Source organism: Sus scrofa, chromosome 9 (genome assembly GCF_000003025.6).
Source record: "Sus scrofa isolate TJ Tabasco breed Duroc chromosome 9, Sscrofa11.1, whole genome shotgun sequence".
Classification (NCBI taxonomy): Eukaryota; Metazoa; Chordata; class Mammalia; order Artiodactyla; family Suidae; genus Sus; species Sus scrofa.
In genome coordinates, this window is record NC_010451.4 from 4,115,492 (window position 1) to 4,132,758 (window position 17,267).

Sequence of the window (17,267 nt, forward strand, 5' to 3'; positions counted from 1 at the left end):
CACCATCTGGGAGGAGTTCTCCACAGAGGAAAAACAGAAGAAGCATGTTAGGGAAAGGAGCCCTGCAGTGGGGGTCTTTCTCAATCCTGCAGGGAAGGGACCACACAAAGGTGGGGCACCAGCAGCTGCCTTGGTCCTCATTTTCCATGTGACGCAGGGCTGTTTGTTCTCTCATTTGTGGTGGAGGAGGATGCATGGAGGGCGGAGAAATGTTACTTACCAGAGAACCAAAGTAGAAAACTCCGGGACTGGTGATACCAAATAAAAACAAAGGAATGTGCTGCTTGGTCCCATCCCATCAAGGGCAAAAAATAAATTAATTGAAAAAAAAAAGGAAATTTACAACTGGCAGCAAAGAAAGAAAGCACATTAAAATGAACAAAACAAAGCACAAAATCCTGCTGCACGTACAAGGTCAAAGTTAAGTAAATATTTAGTCATATTTATAAAAAAAGGAATTCTATCTAGATGTTCGCAGAGGCACTTACATTTCGAATATATAAACAGTAGAGTAGGCATCATAACACATGTTTAGAGGGTTTGCTTCTAGGAACTGGAATCATATAAGAGTCGAAGGAAGACTTTTACATTTAGGTGTGTATCTTATCACATTTGATTGCTTTACAAAGCATATGTAGTATTTTAACAACAAAAACAGAAAGCACAGATGAATGAATAGCATTCTTATGTGGTTCTGTGTAAAAAAGAAGACACAACAAGAAGTAAGATTTGAGAACTATATGTATCTATAGCTGCTCTTTTCTTTCTAAGTCAACTTTTATGTATGTTTTAAAGAATATCTTCTCGTTAGCTATCATTGTGCAAATTAAATTATTTGAATGAGATAATTTTAACCAAAGTTGAAAAAATTAAACTAGTCATTCCAGGAGTTCCCACTGTGGCTCAGAGGGTTAAGAACTGGACATAGTGTCCACGAGGATGCGGGCTTGATCCCACATCTCTCAGTGGGTTAAGGATCCAGTGGTGCCACAAGCCGTGGTGTAGGTTGCAGATGTGGTTCCGACTTGGCCCCAGCCCAGGAACTTCCGTATGCAGCCCATGTGGCCCTAAAAAGAAAGAAAAAGAAAAATAATTCCATTGGTTAGGCTCAACCTGTGAGCCCTGTACTAACCTGAACGAAAGTCCAGAGCCTACTGCGATGCCTCAGTCACGCAGATGGTTGCATTAGACAATCCTTGTCCCCCATTCATAACTCTTTTGGTCACCCACTGTATTCACACACCCAGTTCCATGCTGGTGTAAGCAGACAGTCACCCTCAGGCCATGCCTAGTGTGTGAAACATCTTACCACGTGGTGCCCTGAGTCCACGGCTCGGGATAAGCCCAGCAAGCAGCTCTGCTGTCTTGCATCCACACCCAGAGTTGACACCTGCTGGGAGGACCAGGAGCCCCGCATGAGTCTTTGGGTAAAGTTCTTTCATTCCCTGGGGAAGACAACTCTGGAATGTATTTCATCATGGTCCTGGCAGGGCCGGACAACTGTCTTCACTGGCGGTGTGCAGCGCACAGGAAATCCTTGCCTTAGCTTCCTCTCTTTCCCGCTTTCCTGTTTCACTCCACCTGTTGACGAGAGCCCATCCTTCGTGGCCACGTTTCTAAAGGAACTGCCAGTATGCAAGCTTTTGTCTCAGACCCGACCCTGTTTCTGGAGAACCCAGGCTTGTATTCTTCAATGCTGCAAAATCTTTTGCCCCAATACCTGAACCTCTACTCAGAGGTATCGCCTCCCTGAAAATTTATTAGAAATTATCTATTTATACAACTACTATATAATTATTTTCTAATTGTTTACAAGTTGGGGGCTTGGGACCATTTCAAGGCGTCAGTTCTCTGTAGAGTCTCCTGTAGTTCTATAAGAAAACAAGTCCTGCAGCCCAATTATAAGGCTCCTGCAGCAGGTATGAGAAATTCATGATTCCAAATATATTTTGTACTTTCCCGGACCTTCATATGCCCACCAAACAGTCTTAATATCTAACTTCCTCCTAATACATGAATACAAAATCCACACCCACACCTACACACACGTTGTCCTTGCGATGGCAAAGTGGCAGGCAAATTGTTGTAATTTGCCCGTATATTCTCTTCATGTGGGAATCTCCCACCTCATGTCACTTGCATTTAGTATGTGTTGTCCAAAGGTATTTTATGTACATTATCAGATACAGTTTACCAATTACCACATAAGTATGGAGAAAATACATTGTTATTTTCACCTGAGAGCCTTGCTTTGGAAACAATGAGAACAAGACATTCTCCTGTATCTTAGCCTCTCTGTTTAAGAATTTTGGCAAATAATTTGCCAATATGGCGTATTTCGCCCACTAGCCAATTCCTCCAAGAACTGTATCCATTAACATTTGTTCCCTCATAAGCAGCAGTGCCAGATGTTCACACAGGTGTCTTTCCATGGGTAATGTTTAAGGGTTCCTTTCCCCAACAGCCGTATTTTGTCAATTTGTCCCGAAACTCCTTGGTTTTCACGGCATAAATGATAGGATTGAGCATTGGAGGCACAAGGAAATACAGGTTGCCAAGAATGCTGTGCACATGAGGTGGGATGCAATGACCAAAGCGGTGAGAGAAAAAAGAGAAAAGTGGAGAAGTGTAGTAGAGCAGCATGACAGAGATGTGTGCGGTGCAGGTGTGGACCGCTTTTCGGTGGGCTTCCTTGGAAGAGAGCCTCAGGACAGCCCGGACGATCAGCACATAGGACGAGGCAATGGCTGCGATGTCCCCCCCAGCAACCAGCAGGGCCACCGCCAGGCCGTACATCCTGTTGACCGTGGTGTCCACACACACCATCTTCACCACGCCATGTGCTCGCAGTAGGTGGTGGGGATGACGCGTCTGGGGTGGAAGGGCATGTGCTGGAGGAGCACGGGCATGGGGAGAATCAGCAGGACGGCTCTCCCTACACTCGCCAGGCCAATGAGCCCAACGCGACTGTTGGAGAGGAGGGTGGCGTAGCGCAGGGGCTCACAGATGGCCACGTAGCGGTCAAAGGCCATGGCCATGAGGACGGCCGACTGCAAGGCAGAGATGGAGTGGATGAAGAAGAGCTGGGCCAGGCAGCCCCCGTAGCTGATCTCGCTCCGGCCAGACCAGAAGAGGCACAGCACCTTGGGCACGGTGCTGGTGGACATGCCCAGGTCCGTGAGGGCCAGCATGCACAGGAGCAGGAACATGGGCTTGTGCAGGGAGCGCTCGGTGGAGATGGTGAAGACGATGGCGCAGTTCCCGAGGATGGTGACGAAGTACATGGCACTGAAGGGACGGAGAGCCAGCGGTGCCTGTCCTCCATCCCAGGGATGCCTTGGAGAAGGAAGACGGAGGGGTGGCGCTGGGAGGCGTTGCAACCGCTCATGCTGGCCCCCCGGGAAGCCCCTGGGAAGAGCGAGAGAGACACCACTGAGCCTCCGCCTCAAGGGGAATCAGGAATTTCCGAGGAGATGCAGAAGTTGGGATATTGAGATGCCAAAAGTGATTCTGAAATCATGGTGATGTGCCTCATACGGTAGGGTAGTAGTGGTGCTAGTGGTGTACGTGGATAAGCATTGAGTGTTACAGTGGTGATAACGTGGCAAAAAAGCATTGAGTGTTACAGTGGTGATAACGTGGCAAAAAAGCATTGAGTGTTACAGTGGTGATAACGTGGCAAAAAAACATTATTACAGTGGTGATAACATGGCATAAAAACATTGAGTATTACAGTGGTAGTAACATGGCATAAAACATTAACTTCTGAGAGAATATATATTTTTTTTTTTTTTTTTTTTTTTTATTTACTGTAAAGGTATTTTTTATTGAGTACAGTTTTTTATTTTTGTGGACAATATTAATATTCCATTAAGAGGAAAGCATTATTAAATATAGAAGAAGATATATTGCATATTTTTTAATTGTGTCCACTTAGAGAACATAACTTGAAGTATGTGTAACAAAAAATGGGTAGAAATGTAAAAAGAAATTGATAAAATATGACGTACCCCTCTCAGCAACTGTAACATCTAAAAGATCAACAAAAGCGTTTTTAAAAAATAATAGAAATTAAACACTTGTGCATAACTGTTTATTCAAAAGCTTAAAAACACAAATGTATGATGTTTATATATGTATATGTACAATGTAATAATAGTTATCCATAAAAAAATTGAAATCTTTCCATTTGGGACAACATGGATGGATTTAGAGAGTTTTACGCTAAGTGAAATAAGTCAGAGAGGGAAAGAAAACTAATGCATGTTTTCCTTTATAGGTGGAATATAAAAAAATAAAACAAATGAAAAAACATAACCAAAACCAAAAAGACTCACAGATACAGAGAACAAAGAAGTGGCTGCCAGAGGCAGGGAGGAAGGTTGGGAGGATGGGTGAAATAATGAAGGACATGAACAGGTCCTAACCACCTGTCACGAGGTAAATGTCACAAGGATGTGATGTACAGAACAGGGGTATAGCCAATAATAGTGTGATGAATTGGTATGTTGTGCCATATAGAAATGCATCAAATCTCTACGTTTTACATCCGAAACTAATATAATATTGTAAGTCAGCTATACCTGTATGAAAAAACAAAAGAAAGCCCATAACATAAAAAAGGGGGAAAAAAAGTTATGGTGCAGATAAAGAATATGTACAGTTATCAATGAGGAAAAATAATTTTTAAAAGCATGAGTCAATTTCTCATAATAAAGCAATCCAAAAAATGCAGATTGAATGCAGATATGACACACAAGGGACTTTTCTGATGAGAACTGTGCAATGATAAATAAGAATGAAATAGGCCATGGAGTTCTGAGCACTTGAGGCTCAGAGACAAGGCGACCAGAAGGTGAACTTAGAGCTACAACCACTTACCTGAATGAGAGGCAATGAGCCCATGGAAAGCTAGTCCCACACCCCTTCTCCAAGTGTGTGTGTATGAGCGTGTCCACACCAAGGTGGGTGTATCTCAGCAAACAGGCATTTGGCCCTTGGTGAGCACACTCATGGTCCTGCATCTTCCACGCCTCACGTTCGGGCACCTAGACTCCAAGGTGTGGCTCTTTAAGTAACTGAAGTAAAGACCCCCAGGGATCCCAGCAGTAGCTCTGTGTTACTCCCTCTCTCCCCAGACACACACGCAAGGCGCCACCACCATTATGTCTAAGATTGACCCTGGAGGTTGTCCTGGGCTCCCAGGAGAAAAGACTGGTTGACCTTAGGGATCTTGGGGCTGTTCAGCCTTTGCCAGTCCTGGAGGAGAATGAGGATAGAGAGGGTGAAGTTAAAGCTAAGTCTGGAACTGGCCTGGTAGTTTGTATCCCCAAAACTCTCATTCGTACACAAGTGAGCATGTGAGAGCCAGGGGGTTTTAACCCCTGGCTGGAGTATTCATGCTCATGAAAGCATCAGAGGTAAAACCCCTGCTGTTAAAAACCTAGTAAAATAGTGTTAGCAGGCCCAAGCTCTGTCTATCCCTAGTGTCTTTCTAACATTAATCTTTTTGTAAGCCAATGACTTTGCCCTAGACACTCTCCAGGTCACTTTCTAGAACTCATCCTCTCGCCAGTCCCCACAGTCTCTCAAGCTATTAGAACCACAGCTTCCTGCAGGGGGTACTGTGTGGATGTGTCTCTAAGCAGGTGCATCTATGCTCACCTGTTTATGCCCTTTCCACTGCTGGGTCTAGATGTGGCCACATTACTTTTCATGAGTCCAGGAGTACCAAGTTATTAAATTTATCAAAAAATACGTTGCCTAGTCCATTGCAAAATGCACAAGACAGAACCAAACAGCTACAGAATCTCGCAAAGATATAACAGAAGTGGGACTCAGAGATCCAGATTCTAAACAATGACATGTAAGATTCTGCCTACAGATAGGCTCTGTAGGGAGACTTTGTTCAGTCAAGTGTCAGTAAGAGGGAAACAGTGACAGAGGGATGTAAGCAGCAAAGTAAACGTACTGAGTGAATACATCAACAGAAAAACACATCAACATAAGCAGGCAAACACAGATGCACCTGCTTCGAGTCAGGTCCACACAGCTTCTCCTGCAAAAATCTGTGGCTCTAACAACATGTAGGAATCCTGGGACCAGTCAGCCCTTTTGCTCTCTATTACAAGGAGGCCCTGGTGGAGGATAATGGCAGGTATCAATGAAAAAGGATCCTTTCTTTCTGCCCCTGTTCCCCCATTTTTATAACCGGGTCCTCTCAAATCCCCGAATACAACTCAAGAGGCCTATCTTGGAGAACATCTCCTGAGGTTCTGTCAGATGCCTTCTACTATGGCCCAGGGGCCTCTCCCCTCAGTCACAAGTTTAATTCACCCTTTGGGTAATCACACTAACCAGGGAGAATAGCCCCCAGCTGATTTCTCCCCAAACCCTGTATCCCTATCACTAGCATCATGAATGGTACATAAGGGTCAAATGAATGAATAAGTGAGTGAATATGCAAGTCAATCAGCTCATTTAATGAACTAAATACGTATCCTAATACATGAGATTTTGCATGTTTTTGTTTTCTTGTGCATATAAAAACTAAAAACACATCTAGAGGCTATACCTTCTCCTTAAATACATGTATAAATTCAGGGACATTCCAAACACATTTCAATTTGCTTTGCCTGAAATCTTGATAAAAATGATTCTGAAATTAAGTGGGAAGAACATACATCTGAAGATAATATAACAGAAAGGAACCTAGAAATTAAAACATAAAACTCTTGAAACAATGAGGCTATGGTGCAGAAACAGACAAACAACTGTGCAAACATAAGTGCCCCAGTATATAGGCACTATATTAGGTAACTTAAATAATACATCAAAACACTGGAGCAAAGGTTGATTATAGATAACGTAATTATAGAGAAATATTTAAATAGGTTTTTTTTTCACATCTCTCATAATGTTTTCACTTCTACCGATGTCAAATCTGGGTTTCTTTCATTTTAATCTGTTTTGGACACAAAAAGTTTATAAAGAATAATATAGCATACATCTGTATACACAATGTATATTAAGAAACAAAATACTACAAAAATATTGAGCCTCCAATTTAGCTTATTTTTGTGACATTTGCCTTCCCTATCCTTCAGAGATAAGTTGTTTTCTTAGCATTCCCATAATATTTTATACTATTTTATACTTTCACTACATAAATACGATCCTCATTAATGTCTAGTACTGTAAAGCATATTTTTAAGCTTCATATAAATGGTCTCATGCATATCAATTTTGCTCAACATTTTATTTGAAAGATATGTTCACGTTTGTGCGTGTAGTTCTGGTAAAGTATTTATTACTTCTATAAACTTTATTTATTATTGTTCCTTAGAGGTAATATATGGTGCTTCTATATTTTACTAAGTGAGGATACCGCATTTCGTTCATTCATTTATTTGAGTGAAATACTATATTTAATTCATTCATTCCTCTTTGATGAACAGTTAGGTGGTTTACAATTATATAGAAATATAATGTTTTATTAGTATTCTCATACAAGACTATCTCGTTCACATGTGCCTCGTGCCTCAAATGCTTATTATATTTAAGTGAGATTTCTGAGATGTGGAATATGCATACTTCTAACTATTCTAAATATTAATAAATCAATCTTTTCTTTTTTTTTTTTTTTTTTTTTTTTTTGGTCTTTTGGCCATTTCTTGGGCCACTTCCCACGGCATATGGAGGTTCCCAGGCTAGGGGTCCAATCAGAGCTGTAGCCACCGGCCTACACCACAGCCACAGCAACGCAGGATCCGAGCCGTGTCTGCGACCTATACCACAGCTCACGGCAATGCCAGATCCTTAACCCACTGAGCAAGGCCAGGGATCGAACCCACAACCTCATGGTTCCTAGTTGGATTTGTTAACCACTGAGCCACAACAGGAACTCCCAATAAATCAATCTTGAAAATAGGTTTATTCATAGAAAGTATCCCATCAGCAGGGAATGAATGTCCCTGTTTCTCTATACCCTCACCAGCTCTGTGTATTATCTGACCGTTTTGTTTTAATTTTACATGGGAAGTGGGAAAGTGGTCCTATCGTATTACTTTATTACTTGGAGGGCTGAGAGATGTTTAATACATTTATTGCATCTCTGTTTCTTCTGACACTTTCCTGTCCTTATTTTTTAATATTTCCACTTTTTTTCTATTGGTCTACAAAAACGATGGACTTAGCCGGACACCCTGGAAGGGCTAGTGAATAACTGTCGCTGTGTGAGCAGCATGTGCTCAAACCCCAACAACAACTCTGAAGCACAAACGCTCATGGGATGCTCTGTGTATAGTCACAAATGGCAACCGAGCCCCACCCACGACTCCACAGGGAGGGACCCTTTGCCCATGGGGCCGCTCCTGGACTCTGCTCTCTCCATGTCCGACTTCGGCTATTTCATCTGTATCTTCCTGTTCTGATAGTGCAGTGTTTTCCTGAATGTTCATGATTTTCTCTCGTCAACTGTTGAACACACTGGTGTCCGTGGGGGCCCACCCACTTGTAACAGTGATTCTAAAGTGAGTCTGGACCTGTGGATCCCGCAAACGAGTTGGTGGTGTCTGAAGCAGGAACCATCTGGAGGGAACGATTCCCTCAGAACTTGCAGTTGAGCCAACCCTGGACACCTATAAACACTGGGTAGAGAAACCTTTTCTTAGTTTCATTAAACCATAGTAATCATACGGTAATTTATCTTAACCATGGCCCCAGGTTTTTACTGCTGTCTCACAAACCACTGCAGACCTCGCAGCTAAAACTTCCAATGTCATTTTGTTCACAAAACTGACATTTGAGTTAGGCTCAGATGGAGGGTTTGTGTCTCTCTCCTGGGTGCTGGCTAAGGCACTTGAAGGCTGGCTGTCTTTGGCATCAGAGAATCCTCTGAATACTGACTTACTCTAGTCTGGTGTCTGGGTGGAGAGGGTTTAAATAAGGGCGCCAGCAGCTAGGCATCCTCATCAGTCTCTCTCCATCTGTATGTGACACCAGGGCCACTTTGAGCAAAGTGGAATGCTTGTCTGTGAATGAGAGAAAGAGGAAAAGAAGGGGGAGGAAGAGGAGGAGGTGGAAGAAGGGACTGGGGGGGACAAGGAGGGGGAGGGGAGGAGGAGAAGATAGTGGCTTCACTTACGGGGATAAGGAGGTCTGGGGAGACGAGAGGAGCATCAGTCTGTCTTTCCTTCTCTAACCTTGCTCACTCCCAACACATAAACGAAAACTATGGCTAGCCATCAAGTATTCTGCTCAGGAACCTGGGGGTCTTTCTATCGCTGTGTTTGCGGTGGGTTAAAGACCTGCCCTTGGTATTCATTACAGGTAAGTACTAACCAACCATGATTGTTCCTGCAAGTTTCCTTCATTGATAGAACAGGCACCTCCGATTCAATACAACACTTTATTTTTCTCCTTTGAGTTGTCGCCATTTTTTCCAGCTTTTAAATATTCCACCTCTCTCAAGCCTTGTTATGAGATTGCTCAGTATACCGGAAACCTTTACTGCTGTGTATTAGCACCGATAATGCACTAGACAAGTTTCACTTATTTCCCTCTAGTTTGGGTATCATAAGTGTGTCCTTCCAACAGTGATCGTGTAGCCCTAAGGCAGGCATCTTTCACTGAATTTTGCCTTCATAGTTTAATTCTACAATATGACCACAGCCTTAGAATCACTCTGGTTTCAGCCTTTGTGTACCTCGAATTATTTGCACTGATTACTGTCCAGAAATCATAAACAACCATTTTTGGGGTTTTGTTTGTTTCCTTTTTTTCTTTTTAGGGCCACACATGTGATATAAGGAAGTTCCTGGGCTAAGGGTAGAATTGGACCTGCAGCAAGGATCCGGCATTACTGTGAGCTGTGGTGTAGGTCACAGATGCGGCTTGGCTCTGACGTTGCTGTGGCTGTGGCATAGGCCGGCGGCTATAGCTCCAAATGGACCCCTAGCCTGGGACCTCCATATGCTGCAGGTGCAGCCCTAAAAAGACAAAATAAAGAACCACGCAAACAAACAAATACAAAGAACAATACAGAAAGAAGTCAAATCATTTACATGTTTTGCGATTTTTTCATTCTTTATGAGAATCTACATGAGATCATTTTGAAAGATAGACAACAATGCCTCTCAGTGGTAAAATTTCCCCTTTTTCCCTCAGATGGTCTTGGCTCTCTGTTCATTTTGTCTCCTTTTAACAAATTAAAAAAAAAACCAAGTGGTTAAACTAATTATTACCTTGTACTTCTCATTTATTATTTGTTTCACGGTCTCAGACTGAATGATGCAAATATATTTTATTTAATTATTAAGTACTATTTATTTATAATACTATATTAGTGTCAGATGTACAGCAAAGGATCCAATATGTGTATGGATTATACTACATCAAAATACAGGCTTTCTCTGATGGCTCGGCAGGTTGAGGGTCCAGCATTGTCACTTGTCCCTGCTGTTGCTCTGGTTATTACCGTGGAATGAACTCCATCCCTGGACCACGAACTTGTGTGTCCCTTGGACACGGTCAAAAAAAGCTCATTAAAAAACAAAGACCATAATTCCCTGCACTATGCAATATGTCATTGTTGTTTGACTCTTTTATGTTACATTTTGTATCTCAGTATCATATCCTTACATCACACCTCGCATCTTTCCTCTCCCCACTGGTGACAACTAGGATGTTTTCTATTTCTGTTTTGTCACATAAATTTGTTTGTTCATTATTTAAATTTCATATGTAAGTATATCACCTGGTAAGTGTCTTTCTTTAACATTTCATGAAGCATACTATTTTATGGGTCTATCCATATTGCTGCAAATGGTAGATTTTTGTTCTTTGTATATGGCTGAGTAATATTCCATTGTATACCGTGCTGTTTGTTTATGTAGCTTTGTATTATAGCATAAAATCCAATGTATACCGTGCTGTTTGTTTATGTAGCTTTGGATTATAGCGTAAAATCTGGAAGGATGGTTAAAAAAAAAAAAAAAAAAGAATTGGACCTGCAGCTGCCGGCCTATGCCACAGCACAGCCACAGCAACGCCAGATCCGAGCTGTATCTGTAACCTATGCCGCAGTTGGTGCAATGCTGGATCCTTAACCCACTGAATGAGGCCAGGGATCGAACTTGCATCCTCATGGATACCAGTCAGGTTCTTAACCCCCTGAGCCACAACAGGAACTCCAAACAACAACTTCTAGACTAATAAATTCCCATATCTGGGCACAGGATCCAAACTCTAGAAGCTGCCCCAAGTACTGGTTCATGACTTCCTCTCGTGTTCCCTAAGAACTTGTTTGCAGAGGTCCATAGCCAAAGATTTCCAGTATAAAACTGACTTATAGAACTATAATTATCAACAGGACATTCTCAGACTGTTTCTTTTTTGAGAGAGTCTTAACAGACACTAGAATTAGTTGAGAAGGGCAGGAGAGTTGACTTGAAGAATTTTAACATGCAAAATTAGTTAAAATGGTTATCAGCCTTTGCTTCTTTTTCCATTCAGATTTCTTTGGAAATTGGAGATTGTGTTTCCTGTCTGAATTTCTACTTCTTTGAGGAAGCAATGATTCATGACACCACATGTTAAGGCTTCCGTGGCAGGAATAATAATACAGTGACTCCAAATACAATTTTGTACCTTCCCTGTTACCTCGCACTCACCACAAACACACGTCATCTTCCACTTCTCCTTAAACACAGAAGCATGTTACACACCCACCCTGCAGACACCCGAGCCTTGACTTGCAATGCGGTGAGGAAGTTATTGTTTGCTCTTAAGTTCTCTCCGTGTGGAAATGCTCAGGCCCTTTTTGCATGGGTTCAGAGTGTTATTAGTCAAACAGAATATATTATATAATATTCTGCTATATGCAGAATCTCATATAATTTGCCCAACATATATGTCAGCGAGGAAAGAATACTTCATTATTTTTATTTCACAGAGCATAAGAGCCTCGCTTTGGAGCTAGTGAGACCCAGGGGATTTCCTATATCCTAGACTGTCTGGGCAAGGATTTTTTCTGCCAATATGACATCTTTCTTCTACTAGCCAATTCCCCCAGGAATTACGTCAACTTCACTTTTATTTTTCTCTCTCTCAAGCCCACTAGTGTAGAATAATCAGAGAGGTTTCTGACCACGGGCAAAGATTATGGGCTCCTTCCTCCAACACCAGTATTTGGCTATTTTGTCCCGAAACTCCTTGGTTTTCACGGCGTAAATGATAGGATTGAGCATTGGAGGCACAAGGAAATACAGGCTGCCAAGGATGGTGTGCACGTGAGGTGGAATTCCTCTGCCAAAGCGGTGACTGAGAAATGAAAACAGTGAAGGGGTGTAAGAGAGCAGCATGACAGAGATGTGTGCGGTGCAGGTGTGGACCGCTTTTCGGTGGGCTTCCTTGGAAGAGAGCCTCAGGACAGCCCGGACGATCAGCACATAGGACGAGGCAATGGCTGCGATGTCCCCCCCAGCAACCAGCAGGGCCACCGCCAGGCCGTACATCCTGTTGACCGTGGTGTCCACACACACCATCTTCACCACTGCCATGTGCTCGCAGTAGGTGGTGGGGATGATGCGTCTGGGGTGGAAGGGCATGTGCTGGAGGAGCACGGGCATGGGGAGAATCAGCAGGACGGCTCTCCCTACACTCGCCAGGCCAATGAGCCCAACGCGACTGTTGGAGAGGAGGGTGGCGTAGCGCAGGGGCTCACAGATGGCCACGTAGCGGTCAAAGGCCATGGCCGTGAGGACGGCCGACTGCAAGGCAGAGATGGAGTGGATGAAGAAGAGCTGGGCCAGGCAGCCCCCGTAGCTGATCTCGCTCCGGCCAGACCAGAAGAGGCACAGCACCTTGGGCACGGTGCTGGTGGACATGCCCAGGTCCGTGAGGGCCAGCATGCACAGGAGCAGGAACATGGGCTTGTGCAGGGAGCGCTCGGTGGAGATGGTGAAGACGATGGCGCAGTTCCCGAGGATGGTGACGAAGTACATGGCACTGAAGGGGACGGAGAGCCAGCGGTGCCTGTCCTCCATCCCAGGGATGCCTTGGAGAAGGAAGACGGAGGGGTGGCGCTGGGAGGCGTTGCAACCGCTCATGCTGGCCCCCCGGGAAGCCCCTGGGAAGAGCGAGAGAGACACCACTGAGCCTCCGCCTCAAGGGGAATCAGGAATTTCCGAGGAGATGCAGAAGTTGGGATATTGAGATGCCAAAAGTGATTCTGAAATCATGGTGATGTGCCTCATACGGTAGGGTAGTGTGCTGTCGTAGTGTAGTGGTGATAACGTGGCATAAAAGCATTGAGTATTACAGTGGTGATAACGTGGCAAAAAGCATTGAGTATTACAGTGGTGATAACGTGGCATAAAAACATTATTACAGTTGTAATAACATGGCATAAAAACATTGAGTATACAGTGGTGATAACATGGCATAAAAACATTAACTTCTGAGAGAATATATTTCATGATAAAGGTTTTATATTACAATTTTATTTATGAAATATTTAACTGATACTTCATTCATTACCTATTTTAAGACACACCATTAAATTTATAAGAATACACTGCTGTATTTTTGAATGCATGTGCCCTGAAAGACAGCAACTTGAAGTACGTGGAACAAAAACAGAAATATAGGAGTTTGTGTCGTGCTTCCGTGGGTCAAGAACCCGACACAGTGTTGTGAGGATGCAGATTCAATCCCTGGCCTCCCTCAATGGGTTAAGGATCTGGCGTTTCCACACGCCGTGGCATAGGTCACAGCCACAGCTCTGATTTGACCCCTAGTCTACAAACGCCCGTATGCAGCAGGTGAGACCATAGAAAGAAAAAATAAAATAAAAAACAATGGGTCAATGAAGACATCCGAAAAGGAAATTTAAAATACCTTGAGACAAACAAAAATAGAAATACACAGAAAAATTGACAAAATATCCCTTGCTCTTCTTAGCAAGCACAGTGTCAAACACGGTCAATGAAAAATTGTTGATAAAGTAAGAGAACCTAAAAACTTAGAGTAGAATTCTAATCCAAAAATTAAAGAATACATACTTACCGCAGATTTAGGAACTGTGGGGACCATTTTTAAGAGAATGTATAATGATGAATAAGAATGAAGCAGGCCTTGGGGTTCTGAGCACCTGAGGCTCAGAGACAAGGCGACCAGAAGGTGAACTTAGAGCTACAACCACTTACCTGAATGAGAGGCAGTGAGCCCATGGAAAGCTAGTCCCACACCCCTTCTCCAAGTGTGTGTGTATGAGCGTGTCCACACCAAGGTGGGTGCATCTCAGCAAACGTGTTTGGCCCTTGGTGAGCACACTCATGGTCCTGCATCTTCCACGCCTCACGTTCGGGCACCTAGACTCCAAGGTGTGGCTCTTAAGTAACTGAAGGAAAGACCCCCAGGGATCCCAGCAGTAGCTCTGTGTTACTCCCTCTCTCCCCAGACACACACGCAAGGCGCCACCACCATTATGTCTAAGATTGACCCTGGAGGTTGTCCTGGGCTCCCAGGAGAAAAGGCTGGTTGACCTTAGGGATCTTGGGGCTGTTCAGCCTTCGCCAGTCCTGGAGGAGAATGAGGATAGAGAGGATGAAGTTAAAGCTAAGTCTGGAACTAGATTAGGGCCTGGCAGTTTGCGTGTCCTAAAGGGCCTCCTTCCTACACACGTGTGCATGTGAGAGCTTGTGTGTATGCGTGTGTTGGGGGGGCGTTTACCCCTGGCTGAAGTATTCAGGTGCATTAAATAGACAGAGGTGCAAACTCTGTTGTTGGTACCCTGGTGAAATAGCATCAGCAGCCTCAAGTTCTGTCCATCCCGCACCACTTTCTGACTTCACTTTTTTCTCATGCTCGTTCTGCTGCACTCAACCTGGGCATTTCTTCCATAGCCACTGTCTCCCTCAGTACCCGCAGCCTCTCATACCCCAGCCTCCTCCCAACCCCTGAATCCAAACATGACCATTTTTCTTTTCCCAGAAGTCCAAAGGAAGCAAAGTATTACAGTTTGTCAAAAGTCCATTGCAAAGTCCACTGCAAAATCCATGAGACAGAACAAAACCGTCACGAAATCTTGCAAAGACGAAACAGTAGTGAGTCTCGGCCAGATTCTAAATCCTGGTCGTAGTGCCAGTTCTGCCCACAGTCAGGTTCTGTAGGGAGACCCTCTTTAGATTCAAGTGTCAAACTACTTCAAACACTCTCAGATAATACATGGTAATGGCTTGCTAGAATTAGCAGAAACAGCAACGTCTAGTCCACAGATAAGAGGTTCATGAGAAGGTAGAGAAGTAGCTACAACGTTCCCCTCTGTCTGTGGGGAAAGGAGGGAGTGAACTACCTCCTCCCCATAAAAAGGCCAATAATCCTCAGGCGGATCTGTTTGGTGTTAACGCCGTAGACCAGGGGGTTGAGGACAGGGGGTAAGAGGAGATAGAGATTTGCCAGTACGATGTGGACATGAGGAGGTACCTGGTGGCCAAAGCGGTGGGTGAAAAAGGAAAAAAAGGCAGGTACATAGAATACAAGGATCACACATACGTGGGCCCCGCAAGTGCTAAACGCTCGGCATTGGGCATCCTTCGAGGGCAGGCGCAGCACCGCCCGCAGGATCAAGCCGTAGGAGGTGGCGATAAGGACCGCGTCCATGCCAGTGACCGAAAGGGCCACCGTGAGACCGTAAATGGTGTTGGGCTTGATGCTGGCACAGGCCAGCTTGGCAATGCCCATGTGCTCACAGTAGGTGTGGGAGATGATGTGGTGTCCACAGAAGGGTAAGCGTTCGATGAGGATGACAAAGGGGAAAACAAAGAGAGAGCCACGGATCACACATGCCAGACCCATCTTCCCGATCACTGCGGCATTGAGGATGGATGTGTAATGCAGGGGACGGCAGATGGCCACGTAGCGGTCGAAAGCCATGGCCAGCAGAACAGCTGATTCCGTGGCAAAGACTGCATGCACAAAAAACATCTGGGTGAGGCAGCCACGGTAGGAAATTACGTGGGACTTGAGCCAGAAGATTGCTAGCATTTTGGGCAACGTGGTTGAACAGAGGAAGACGTCGGTGATGGAGAGCAGGCACAGGAAGAGGTACATTGGCTCGCGCAGAGTTCTCTCCCTCGTGACAATGTAGAGGATGGCGCTGTTCGCAACCAGGGCAAGGATGTACATGGAGCAGAAGGGGATGGCAGCCCAGATGTGCTGGTCCCTCATCCCGGGGATTCCAAGTAAAATGAACAGGGAAGGATGGAAGGATGCATTGGGGACAGAGGCAGAAATCATACTGACGAAGAGATTCAGGCTTTACCTTCCTAAAAGTTATTCGAAAACGAAATGAAGTCATTCTAGAAAACGAGTCATGGATTCTTCCTACCAATCCATTTAATTTCTTCCGTCTCCTCTACTTCCACCAGTTCTACTCCAATTCAGGCCTTCCTCATTTCTTTCCTGGGTTATTAAAATAGCTTTGCAACTATTCCGCCCACTTTTAGGATTGCCATCTTCCAGTGAAACCTCTAGATTTTGGCCTCATGTTCTAACACGTGAAAATCATCCACTCAAATACAAATATGCATTTCTTAGTGCCTGTGGTGCAGAATATCTTATGTTCCCCTCCTCAGGTCCACCCTCCACCACGCTCCATTTGTTCTGGGCCCTGGGACACTGGGCCACCCTGGCAGACCCCTGTCCTCTCACTTCTGGCTGGACTTGGCAGTGGCAACACCAATGGGAGGCTGGAGGAGATCAGGAATGCATTCCTTCTGCTGTCTCTCAGCAGGCTTGCTGCACCCTGGCCACATCTCTCTGCAAGCAGCCTTGTCTGGCTCCAGTTTTTCTCTTGTAACCATATTCTCCTAGAGTCCCTTTAGTCCAAGGGTTGTAACAGTGCCCACTGTCGTTAATCCAAGAATGTCACAAGCCCTTTTCATTGTCTTACACATTTGAAAGTGGCTTTCAAATTACACTGTTCTGAAATCCCCTAAACCTTTTGTTGTTGTTGTTGTTGCTTTTTAGGGCATATGGAAGTTTCCAGGCTAGGGGTTGAAAAGCTACAGCTGTCAGCCTACACCATGGCCACAGCACTTCAGGATCCAAGTCGAGCCTGAAACCCTCATCACAGCTCACAGCAATGCCAGATCCCTGACCTGCTGAACAAGGCTAGGCATTAAACCCGCATCCTCATAGATACTAGCCGGATTCATTTCCCTGTGCCCCACAGGAACTCCCTGAAATTCCCTAATTCTACATGC

At 44.4% G+C, this 17,267-nt stretch overlaps 3 protein-coding genes across 3 annotated transcripts; all 3 read right to left on the reverse strand.

Moving 5' to 3' along the window:
* Positions 2,413 to 8,392, reverse strand: LOC100622524 (olfactory receptor 52D1-like). The gene is given in 5 exon segments (XM_021062223.1): positions 2,413 to 2,837; positions 2,840 to 3,298; positions 3,301 to 3,408; positions 5,181 to 5,259; positions 8,330 to 8,392. Coding segments are annotated over 5 exon segments (1,134 nt in total).
* On the reverse strand, positions 11,163 to 13,237 carry LOC100524512 (putative olfactory receptor 52P1). Its single transcript, XM_021062356.1, has one exon. It carries the CDS (start codon positions 13,107 to 13,109, stop codon positions 12,132 to 12,134), a length of 978 nt encoding a protein of 325 aa, XP_020918015.1. The 5' UTR covers positions 13,110 to 13,237; the 3' UTR covers positions 11,163 to 12,131.
* Positions 13,468 to 16,991, reverse strand: LOC100516280 (olfactory receptor 52D1-like). The gene has a single exon (XM_021062357.1). It carries the CDS (start codon positions 16,297 to 16,299, stop codon positions 15,352 to 15,354), a length of 948 nt encoding a protein of 315 aa, XP_020918016.1. The 5' UTR covers positions 16,300 to 16,991; the 3' UTR covers positions 13,468 to 15,351.